Consider the following 11985-nt stretch of genomic DNA (forward strand, 5'->3'; position numbering starts at 1 on the left):
TTTGTCAGGAGATTATTAGAACTGACTACATCAACTCCATGTGCCCTGGATATCTCTAAGTATGCTGCGATAAGGGAGGAAGGTACTTGGGGTAAGTCAAAGTTTAAGAACACTAAGTAGGGCTTCACTCAGCCTTCATAATATAAGCATTTAGAAATTAATTTTTTTGGGGGGGGCACCTGGGTGGCTCAGTTGGTTAAGTGTCTGCCTTTGGCTCAGATCATGATCCCAGGGTCCTGGATCGAGGGCCACATCAGGCTCCTTGCTCAGCGAGGAGTCTGCTTCTCCCTCTGACCCTCCTCCTGATCATGCTCTCTTTCTCACTCAAATAAATAATAAATAGTTTGATCAGCAGCAGCAGCTCCTCCTCCCCAGTGACCCCCACCCCGTGGGTCCCTCCCTGGCTGTGGGAGAGACCGAGGTAGAGGGAGGGGAGGACACAGCACCACGCCGGCCGCACTGGGACCTTCGCCTCGTCCTGCTGGCTCCTCACCCTCCAGGAGAAACATGGCAGATACTCTCAGTGATACCTTGAAGAAGTTGAAGATAACAGCTGTTGACAGAACTGAAGATAGTTTAGAAGGATGCTTGGATTGTCTGCTTCAAGCCCTGGCTCAAAATAATATGGAAACGAGTGAAAAAAATCCAAGGAAGTGGAATACTTCAGCTGTTTGTAAGTCTGTTGATTCCACAGTCTTCCTGCACAGCCAAAGTAGCTAACGTCATAGCAGAAGTAGCCAAAAATGAATGTATGTGTATTCCATGTATGGATACTGGATTGACTTCACCATTGGTGCAGCTGCTAAATAGCAAAGACCAGGAAGTGCTACTTCAAATGGGCAGGGCTCTGGGAAGCATATGTTACGATAGCCATGAGGGCAGAAGTGCAGTTGATCAAGCAGGTGGTGCACAGATTGTAATTGACCATTTAAGGTCACTGTGCAGTATAACAGATCCCACCAATGAAAAGCTCTTGACTGTCTTTTGTGGTATGCTGATGAACTACAGCAATGAGAATGATTCCCTTCAAGCTCAGCTTATCAATATGGGTGTTATACCTACCCCAGTGAAATTACTGGGCATCCATTGCCAAAATGCAGCTCGTACAGAAATGTGTCTTGTTGCATTTGGTAACTTAGCAGAACTTGAGTCAAGTAAAGAACAGTTTGCCAGTACGAACATTGCTGAAGAGCTAGTAAAACTCTTTAAGAAACAAATAGAACATGATAAAAGGGAAATGATTTTGGAAGTTCTTGCTCCACTGGCAGAAAAATGATGCTATTAAACTACAGCTGGTTGAAGCAGGCCTGGTAGAGTGTCTACTAGAGATTGTTCAGCAGAAAGTGGATAGTGACAAAGGGCATGATATTGCTGAGCTCAAAACCGCTTCAGATCTAATGGTTTTTCTACTTCTTGGAGATGAATCCATGCAGAAATTATTTGAAGTAGGAAAAGGTTTTAGTTTTGTTGACTGTATCCTTTGCTGTGCAAAACCTTCTTATTTGATGAAGTCCCAATAGTTCATTTTGGCTTTTGTTTCTTTTGCCTTCGTGAATGTATCTTGCGAGAAGTTACTGTGGCTTAGTTCAAAAAAGGTGTTGCCTGTGTTCTCCTTTAGGATTTTGATGGAATCTTGTCTCACATTTAGATCTCTCATCCATTTTGAGTTTATCTTTGTGTATGGTGTAAGAGAGTGGTCTAGTTTCATTCTTCTGCATGTGGATGTCCAATTTTCCCAGCACCATTTATTGAAGAGACTGTCTTTCTTCCAATGGATAGTCTTTCCTCCTTTATCGAATATTAGTTGACCATACAGTCAGGGTCCACTTCTGGGTTCTCTATTCTGTTCCATTGACCTATGTGTCTGTTTTTGTGCCAGTACCACACTGTCTTGATGACCACAGCTTTGTAGTACAACCTGAAATCTGGCATTGTGATGCCCCCAGCTATGGTTTTCTTTTTTAAAATTCCCCTGGCTATTCGGGGTCTTTTCTGATTCCACACAAATCTTAAAATAATTTGTTCTAACTCTCTGAAGAAAGTCCATGGTATTTTGATAAGGATTGCATTAAACGTGTATATTGCCCTGGGTAACATTGACATTTTCACAATATTAATTCTGCCAATCCATGAGCATGGAATATTTTTCCATCTCTTTGTGTCTTCCTCAATTTCTTTCAGAAGTGTTCTATAGTTTTTAGGGTATAGATCCTTTACCTCTTTGGTGAGGTTTATTCCTAGGTATCTTATGCTTTTGGGTGCAATTGTAAAGGGGATTGACTCCTTAATTTCTCTTTCTTCAGTCTCCTTGTTAGTGTATAGAAATGCCACTGATTTCCGGGCATTGATTTTGTATCCTGCCACGCTACCAAATTGCTGTATGAGTTCTAGCAATCTTGGGGTGGAGACTTTTGGGTTTTCTAGGTAGAGTATCATGTCATCGGCGAAGAGGGAAAGTTTGACTTCTTCTTTGTCAATTTGAATGCCTTTAATGTCTTTTTGTTGTCTGATTGCTGAGGCTAGGACTTCCAGTACTATGTTGAATAGCAGTAGTGAGAGTGGACATCCCTGTCTTGTTCCTGATCTTAGGGGAAAGGCTCCCAGTGCTTCCCCATTGAGAATGATATTTGCTGTGGGCTTTTCGTAGGTGGCTTTTAAGATGTCGAGGAAAGTTCCCTCTATCCCTACACTCTGAAGAGTTTTGATCAGGGATGGCTGCTGTATTTTGTCAAATGCTTTCTCTGCATCTAATGAGAGGATCCTATGGTTCTTGGTTTTTCTCTTGCTGATATGATGAATCACATTGATTGTTTTACGAGTGTTGAACCAGCGTTGTGTCCCGGGGATAAATCCTACTTGGTCATGGTGAATAATTTTCTTAATGTGCTGTTGGATCCTATTGGCTAGTATCTTGTTGAGAATTTTTGCATCCATGTTCATCAGGGATATTGGTCTGTAATTCTCCTTTTTGCTGGGGTCTTTGTCTGGTTTTGGAATTAAGGTGATGCTGGCCTCATAGAACAAATTTGGAAGTACTCCATCTCTTTCTATCTTTCCAAACAGCTTTAGGAGAATAGGTATGGTTTCTTCTTTAAACGTTTGATAGAATTCCCCTGGGAAGCCATCTGGCCCTGGACTCTTGTGTCTTGGGAGGTTTTTGATGACTGCTTCAATTTCCTCCCTGGTTATCGGCCTGTTCAGGTTTTCTATTTCTTCCTGTTCCAGTTTTGGTAGTTTGTGGCTATCCAGAAATGCGTCCATTTCTTCTAGATTGCCTAATTTATTGGCGTATAGCTGTTCATAATATGTTTTTAAAATCGTTTGTATTTCCTTGGTGTTGGTAGTGATCTCTCCTTTCTCATTCATGATTTTATTAATTTGAGTCTTGTCTCTTCTTTTTAATAAGGTTCCTAATGGTTTATCTATCTTATTAATTCTTTCAAAGAACCAACTCCTGATTCTGTTGATCTGTTCCACAGTTCTGGTCTCGATTTCATTTCTGCTCGAATTTTAATTAACTCTCTTCTTCTGCTGGGCGTAGGGTCCATCTGCTGTTTTTTCTCTAGCTTCTTTATGTGTAAGGTTAGCTTTTGTATTTGAGTTCTTTCCAGTTTTTGAACGGATGCTTGTATTGCGATGTATTTCCCCCTTAGGACTGCTTTTGCTGCATCCCAAAGACTTGAACAGTTGTATCTTCATTCTCATTAGTTTCCATGAATCTTTTTAATGCTTCCTTAATTTCCCGGTTGACCCTTTTATCTTTTAGCAGGATGGTCCTTCACCTCCACGTGTTTGAGGTCCTTCAAAACTTCTTGTTGTGATTTAGTTCTAATTTCAAGGCATTATGGTCTGAGAATATGCCGGGGACGTTCCAATCTTTTGGTATCGGTTCAGACGCGATTTGTGACCCAGTATGTGGTCTATTCTGGAGAAAGTTCCATGTGCACTTGAGAAGAATGTGTATTCAGTTGAGTTTGGATGTAAAGTTCTGTAGATATCTGTGAAAACCATCTGGTCCAGTGTATCATTTAAAGCTCTCGTTTCTTTGGAGATGTTGTGCTTAGAAGACCTATCGAGGGGAGAAAGAGCTAGATTGAAGTCACCAAGTATAAGCGTATTATTATCTAAGTATTTCTTCACTTTGGTTATTAATTGGTTTAAATATTTGGCAGCTCCCACATTCGGGGCATATATATTGAGGATTCGTAAGTCCTCTAGTTGGATAGATCCTTTAAGTATGAGATAGTGTCCCTCTTCATCTCTCACTACAGTCGTCGGGATAAATTTTAGTTTATCTGATATAAGGATGGCTACCCCTGCTTTCTTTTGAGGACCGTTTGAATGGTAAATGGTTCTCCAACCTTTTGTTTTCAGGCTGTAGGTGTCCTTCTGTCTAAAATGAGTCTCTTGTAGACAGCAAATAGATGGGTCCTGTTTTTTTATCCAGTCTGAAACCCTGCGCCTTCTGATGGGGTCATTAAGCCCGTTCACGTTCAGAGTTACTATTGAGAGATATGAGTTTAGTGTCATCATGATATCTATTCAGTCCTTGTTTTTGTGAATTGTTCCACTGAACTTCTTCTTAAAGGGGAATTTTAAGAGTCCCCCTTAAAATTTCTTGCAGGGCTGGTTTGGAGGTCACATATTCTTTCAGTTCCTGCCTGTCGTGGAAGCTCTTTATCTCTCCTTCCATTCTGAATGAGAGCCTTGCTGGATAAAGTATTCTTGGTTGCATGTTCTTCTCATTTAGGACCCTGAATATATCCTGCCAGCCCTTTCTGGCCTGCCAGGTCTCTGTGGAGAGGTCTGCTGTTACCCTAATACTCCTCCCCATAAAAGTCAGGGATTTCTTGTCTGTTGCCGCTTTAAGGATCTTCTCTTTATCTTTGGAATTTGCAAGCTCAACTATTAGATGTCGAGGTGTTGAACGGTTTTTATTGATTTTAGGGGGGGGGATCTCTCTATTTCCTGGATCAGAATGCCTGTTTCCCTTCCCAGATTAGGAAAGTTTTCAGCTAGGATTTGTTCAAATACATATTCTGGCCCTCTGTCCCTTTCGGCGCCCTCGGGAACCCCAATTAAACGTAGGTTTTTCTTCCTCAGGCCGGCGTTTATTTCCCTTAATCTAACCTCATGGTCTTTTAATTGTCTGTCTCTTTTATCCTCAGTTTCCCTCTTTGCCATCAACTTGTCTTCTATGTCACTCACTCGTTCTTCCACCTCGTTAACCCTCGTCGTTAGGACTTCTAGTTTGGATTGCATCTCATTCAGTTGATTTTTAATTTCTGCCTGATTGGATCTATATTCTGCAGTCATGAAGTCTCTTGAGTCCTTTATGCTTTTTTCTAGAGCCACCAGTAGCTGTATAATAGTGCTTCTGAATTGGCTTTCTGACATTGAATTGTAATCCAGATTTTGTAACTCTGTGAGAGAGAGGACTGTTTCTGATTCTTTCTTTTGAGGTGAGGTTTTCCTTCTAGTCATTTTGCTCAGTGCAGAGTGGCCAAAACAAGTTGTATTGGGAAAAGGAGATAAAGAGAGAGAAAGAAGGAAAGAAAAGAGAATAAGAAAAAAGAAAAAATGAAGAGAAAGAAAAAAGAGAAGAAAAAGTGAAAGAAAAAGAAAGAAAGGAAAAAAAAAGGGTGGGGGAAGCAAACAGAAATCAAAAAGAAAAAAAAATCATGGGGAAGTATCTTCTGATTCTGTATACTTTAAGTCCCTTGACTTCCGCTGGAATTTGTCTTGCTGGTCTTCTGGGGGAGGGGCCTGTTGTGCTTATTTTCAGGTGTTAGCACTTGGGGGAGCTGCTCTGCCCCCTGCCTGCTGCAGGGTTCAGTGGAGGCCGCTGGAGGAACAACCGCAGTGGCGGGGCCAGCTCTGCAGCCCTGGATTCAGCTCCCGCAGTAACTACAGAGCTCTCTGTCTGCAGGGCTTGAAGGCTCCGGGGCGGGGCTGCTGATCTGCTCAGCTGGGGGCAATAGCGTCCTTGCTGTCCTGGGCCCTCCCGGCCTCTGCCTATCCCGGGGAGAGGCCGGATCCTGGGCTGTCTCCCGGGCGCCCAGTGCTCCGCGGCCTTCACTGTTGGATTCACGCTCCCGGCCACGCAGCCCCCTCCGCGGAGCCGCTGCCCGAGCCCCTCCGAGCTTCTCCCAGAGCCGCGCAGTCCCCTCTGCACGGAGCCTCTTCCTCTGCTGGAGCCACCTCTGAGCTGCTCCCGGACTCGCACCCCCTCCGCGCAGAGCCGCCGCCTGAGCCCCTCCGAGCTGCTCCCAGGTCCCGCCGTTCGCGCTGCAGCCCTTAGGGAGCTCGGCGCACTCTCCTGGGTGCGCAGGTGTCTGTTAGTGTCTCAGGGAGCCTGAGGGCGTCCCCGACCCTCCTGGTTCCTGCTCCAACTCCCTGCGACCGCCTTTCTGCCCAGGAAGATTGGTGCAGCTCCTGCTCCTCCGGGACGGGGCTCTCCTGTCCTGGGGACACTCGCCCCGGCCTTAGCCTGGCTCCTCGCTGGGCCCCTCCCCCTTGGATGCCTTTTGTTCTTTATTTCTTTTTTCCCGTGTTCCTACCTTGATAGAAGTGTGAACTCTTCTCACTGTAGCATTCCAGCTGTTCTCTTTAAATCTCAGGCCAAATTTGTAGATTTTCAGGATGATTTGAAGGTTGTCTAGGTAATTTGGTGGGGACAGGTGACTTGGGGACCCTAATCATCCGCCATCTTGCCCCTTCTCCTCCCCTTCTATTTTGAAGGACAACCTCAGAGTAGGGAGTCTTGGAGGTGGGAAATAAGTGATTACGGCTCAGTTTTAGCTTTAGGGGATTGTCCTTGTTCGGTTGGCTTTTCCGTTCTGGAACAAAGTCCTTGAGAACAGCGTGTGGGTCAACTGGCCGGACGTGGGTGTAGTGGACCCAGGGAGTAATCCTGTCGACCTTCAGAGCGGTGGGAGTGGTCAGGATCACGGTGTAAGGTCCCTTCCAGTGAGGTTGAAGCATCCGGTGTTGGTATCTATGCACGTATACCCAGTCACCTGGCCGATATCGATGGGGGTCCGGGGGTGGCCCAGTCTCATAGAGGGCCCTCAGCTTAGGCCACACCTGCTCATGGGTTATGGAGAGACTGTTCTTAAACCTTAGGGTTTCTTCACTGTTGGTAACTAAAAATCCCCTGGTCCAAATTTACCATGTCTCTGAAGGCCTTAACTGAAGAAATGAAATTCACACTCCCATTATTTTTTCAAGGAGTTTATGGGGATCTCCAACTTCAATTTAAGGTTCCCAGGTTCAAAATCCAAGAACTGGGCAATTGCTAACTTTTTATACAACTCAAAGAAACCCCGTTTACATACAATAATCATCCCTTATGTACATACCGACACTTTATACTTCACAAACATTGATAGGCAGAGGAGGAAACTGAGGCGCAGACAAATTACAGAGTGATTTGCCTAAGGTCACTCAGCCAGCTGGTGGCTAGGCCCAGAAGCAAACCCAGCTTTTCCGATTCTGGGGCTTGTCTCCCCATCCTGGAGTTGCCGCCAGTGCTCCCACCCCTCAGTAAGGGGGCATAAGGAGAAAAAGGCAAAGTAGAAAGCCCACCACCAACCATCCCCTGGCGCCCTCTTGCTCCCCCAACTGGGTCTGGGCTCGAGTGGCCAGGAGTGCATTGAGGTACTGCAGCCGCGTGACCTTGATGAGCTGCAGGTCGGAGAGGGCCCTCATGGTGTAGTCAGGACAGTATGCAGACAAGCAAGCACCATCGGCTGGCTCTGGCTGCAGGTCATGGTGGATGGACTGGAGCGAGGACACTGGGGACTGGTGAACCGAGGACGGCGCTGTCAGGGTGGACACTCCGTAGCAGGTGAAGGTTCCGTTCTCGAACTTCAGGCCCTCTTTCCCAATCTCCACCTCAAACCTGCCCTGCAGGATGAGAATGAAATAATCCACTGGCTGGCCGCACTGGTACAGGTAATGGTGTGCAGCCAGACGGTTGCTCTCGTGAAACCTCACTTCTGGTTGACGCTGGGATGCTTCAGCAGGTGCAGCAGGACCTTCTTGGAGATTCGCAGGGGGCTGAATACATCCACCTCTCGAGACGGGAAGTGCTGGGTGGCCAAGAGCAGCTGAGGTGAGATTTTTCACTTTATATTCATCGTCAGACACCTTGAACAAGGAGAATTCCTCTTTTTGCAGGAGAGGAGCACTCAGAGGAGCAGGCTTCTTCCTGATGGTGGCATTTTGGTAGTCCTCAGACTCATCCAGGATCTCAGACTTGATGATCTCCTCAATGACGTCCTCCAGGGTGATGAGGCCCAGCACCTCGTAGAAAGGGTCACCTTCACCCTTGTTGTTCACCTTCTCCACGATGGCCAGGTGAGACTTCCCTCGTTTGAACTCCTCCAGGACGGCGTCCAGCTTGGTGTCGTTGAAGACGAAGTGGAGCGGATGGTTGTAAAAGCAGGTGATGGTGCTGAGCGGCGTGCAGTCTTCGGGATCCACGAAGGTCAAGTCCTTGAGGTACAGCATGTCCACGATGTTGGAGCGCTCCTCCTCGTGCACCGGGATGTGCTTGTGGCCACTCTGTATGATGCTGGCCAGGACGCCGAAGTCCAGCATGAAGCAGTCCTCGAGCGGCGTGAGCACATCCTCCATGGTCCGACAGCGCAGCACGCCCTTGCTGAGGTCACTGTAGGGGCCGCTGCCGCCGCGGGCCAACTCCAACATGCACTCCTGCAGCCGCCCGGGCCGCGCTGCCTTCTCCAGCAGCTGGCCCGCGGGCAGTGCCACCGGCAGGGTCAGCAGCATGGTCAGGCGGCTGAGGAGCAGCGCGGGTGGGGCCAGCGCCAGCACCCAGCGCCCGCTCACGGCAGCTGGCAGCACCTTGCCCACGAGGAACACGAGCCCCGTGCTGCCCAGCACAGAGGGCACGGCGCGCTGCCCGGCCATGCAGTACAGCAGCACCGCCAGCGCCGCCTGCGCCAGGCTGGCCAGCAGCAACAACACGCCCAGGGCGCGGCCGACCCAGGGCCACACGGGCTCCAGGCACCGCCTTCCCAGGCGTCCCGGCCAGCAGGCCCTCGGGGCAGCCCACCCCCTCGGGGGCCACCCAGGACCAGGAGCTGTTGGCCACGCCTGAGCCGAAGAGGCGCACTCCCACCCCACGTCCTTGTCTCCGTCTTCCTCCAGACTGATGCCCAGTACCCACGGGCCCCACGCAGCCTCCCTGGCGGCGATGCCCTGGCACAGCACTGGCGAGCAACCAGCCTAGACGAGCCGCCGCCGCCATCGCCTGCTGTCCCCTCTCCTTATGTAGACAGTTATGGCAGTTAAAGACACAGTAATACAGACAAGCGCGCAAAACGGGTAACAAGAACACAATAACACAGACAAACATTCCAGTGCGACTGCGGAGACGAAACAGAAGGTAACCGGAAGGGCTGGCAGCCGACCCTCCTTACAGATGAGGACCCTGTCCTCCTTACAGATGAGGACCCTTGTCCTCCTTATGGATGAGGACCTCAGTCCTCCAGGCAGGGGCAAGGGACATCTCCTCAAGACCCCTGGTCGATGGCCCGCCAGCGCGTCCACCTAAGCCCATGCAGACCCAATATATATTGGAATTCCTACAGGTAAAGTACAGTTTAGAGCTCTCAGAGAATATGCGCACAAAAGGTGGAAAAAGTTAAGTGCACTCACCACGCGTGAAACACTCCGGATAGGGTCCTGGAGGTCTCTCCGATCCCGGACGAGCCCCCAAATGTACCCAAGATTGTGAATCCGAGAAACCACCAAGAAGCCGACACCTATGCAAACACACGAGGGTTTATTTACAAGCTCAAGCTTGGGTCCAAGTATACCCGACACAGCGGAGCAGGGACTTGGACCCCCAGACTAAAAGGCATAGCAGCTTTATAGGGACCAGTGGCCAATGGGATACGCAGAAAGTTGCAGTCACGTCGGTCCACACACAGGTGGCTGATTGAATTACATTTTACCCTAAAGTATCCATTTGAACTGGCCTATCACTGAGCCAATTTCCGATTAGGGTGTGCCCTGGGCTTGACTAGGGTGGGGCAGTGCCCTAAGCAATAAGCAGGTCATGTGGGTGTGATACAGGAGGTGGCAGGTGTAGAGTTAGTCCTGCACTGCTTGTCTAGGGGTAGGGGATTTTTGTTAAATTTCCTGGGTCCCACATTAGGGATTTCTTGTCTCTTGCTGCTTTAAGGATCTTCTCTTTATCTTTGGAATTTACTAGCTTCACTATTAAATGTCGAGGTGTTGAATGGTTTTTATTGATTTTAGGGGGGGGTCTCTCTATTTCCTGGATCTGAATGCCTGTTTCCCTTCCCAGATTAGGAAAGTTTTCAGCTAGGATTTGTTCAAATACATATTCTGGACCTCTGTCGCTTTCGGCGCCCTGGGAAACCCCAATTAAATGTAGGTTTTTCTTCCTCAGGCTGTCACTTATTTCTCTTAATCTATTCTCATGGTCTTTTAATTGTTTGTCTCTTTTTTCCTCAGTTTCCCTCTTTGCCATCAACTCGTCTTCCATGTACTCACTTGTTCATCCACCTCGTTAACCCTCGTCATTAGCACTTGTAGTTTCAATTGCATCTCATTCAATTGATTTTTAATTTCTGCCTGATTAGATCTAAATTCTGCAGTCATGAAGTCTCTTGAGTCCTTTATGCTTTTTTCTAGAGCCACCAGTAGCTTTATAATAGTGCTTCTGAATTGGCTTTCTGACATTGAATTGCAATCTAAACTTTGTAACTCTGTTGGAGAGGGGACTGTTTCTGATTCTTTTGAGGTGAGGTTTTCCTTCTAGTCATTTTGCTCAGTGCAGAGTGGCCAAAAACAAGTCGTATTGGGAAACGGAGAAAAAGAGACAGAAGGAAAGAAAAGAGAAAAAGAAAAAAGGAAGAAAAAAGGAAGAAAAAAGGAAAAAAGAGAAGAAAAAGAGAAAGAAAAAGAAAGAAAGGTGGAAAAAAGGGTGGAGGAAGTGATCAGAAACCAAAAAGAAAAAAAAAAAGAAAAAAAACACGGGGGAGTATCTTCTGATACTGTATACTTTAAGTCTCTTGACTTCCCCTGGAACTTGTCCGTCTAGCTGGTCTTCTGGGAGAGGGGCCTGTTGTGCTGATTTTCAGGTGTTAGCACTTGGGGGAGCTGCTCTGCCCCCTGCCTGGTGCAGGGCTCAGTGGGGGTTGTTTACCCCGTGAGGCCACAGGAGGAACAACCCCAGTGGTTGCTGCAGCTCTGGAAACCTGGATTCAGCTCCCACAGGAACTACTCCGTCTGCAGGGGCCTGGAGGCTCCGGGGTGGGGCCGCTGATCTGCTCAGCTCGGGTCAGGAGCGCCCTTGCTGTCCTGGGCCCTCCCGGCCTCTGCCTGTCCCGGGGAGAGGCCGGATCCTGGGCTGTGTCCCGGCGCCCTGTGCTCCCGGTCTGCGCTGTTGGATTCGCGCTCCTGGCCACGCAGCCCCCTCCGCAGAGCCGCCGCCTGCACCCCTCCGAGCTGCTCCGGGTCCCGCCGTGCGCGCTGCAGCCCTTAGGGAGCTCGGCACACTCTCCTGGGCGTGCAGGTGTCTGTTAGTGTCCCAGGGCATCCCCGCCCTCCTGAGGTCCTGCTCTAACTCCCTGCGGGTGCCTTTTCACCCGGGAAGATTGGTGCAGCTCCTGCTTCTCTGGGATGGGGCTCTCCTGTCCTGGGGGCACTCGCCCTGGTCTTAGCCCGGCTCCTCGGGGGATCCTCCCCCTTGGAGGCCTTTTGTTTCTTTATTTCTTTTTCCCCCTCTTCCTACCTTGATAGAAGCATGAACTCTTCTCACTGTAGCATTCCAGCTGGTCTCTCTTTAAATCTCAGGCCAAATTCGTAGATTTCAGGATGATTTGAAGGTTATCTAGGTAATTTGGTGGAGACAGGTGATTTGAGGACCCTACTCTTCTGCCATCTTGCCCCTCCTCCCCTGATTTGGGGACCCTACTCTTCAGCCAT

The 11985-nt window shown here is 48.4% G+C and overlaps 1 protein-coding gene and 1 pseudogene across 1 annotated transcript; one reads left to right on the top strand and one right to left on the bottom strand.

The window, feature by feature from the left end:
- The first annotated feature begins 507 nt into the window (after nt 1–507).
- LOC119876712 lies at nt 508–6301 on the top strand (annotated as a pseudogene).
- A 1241-nt stretch (nt 6302–7542) lies between these two features.
- On the bottom strand, nt 7543–9274 carry LOC119876713 (metal transporter CNNM3-like). The gene is given in 4 exon segments (XM_038549555.1): nt 7543–8003; nt 8006–8126; nt 8128–9024; nt 9080–9274. Coding segments are annotated over 4 exon segments (1674 nt in total).
- Nucleotides 9275–11985: the final 2711 nt, after the last annotated feature.

This window comes from Canis lupus, chromosome 10, assembly GCF_011100685.1.
Source record: "Canis lupus familiaris isolate Mischka breed German Shepherd chromosome 10, alternate assembly UU_Cfam_GSD_1.0, whole genome shotgun sequence".
Lineage (NCBI taxonomy): Eukaryota > Metazoa > Chordata > Mammalia > Carnivora > Canidae > Canis > Canis lupus.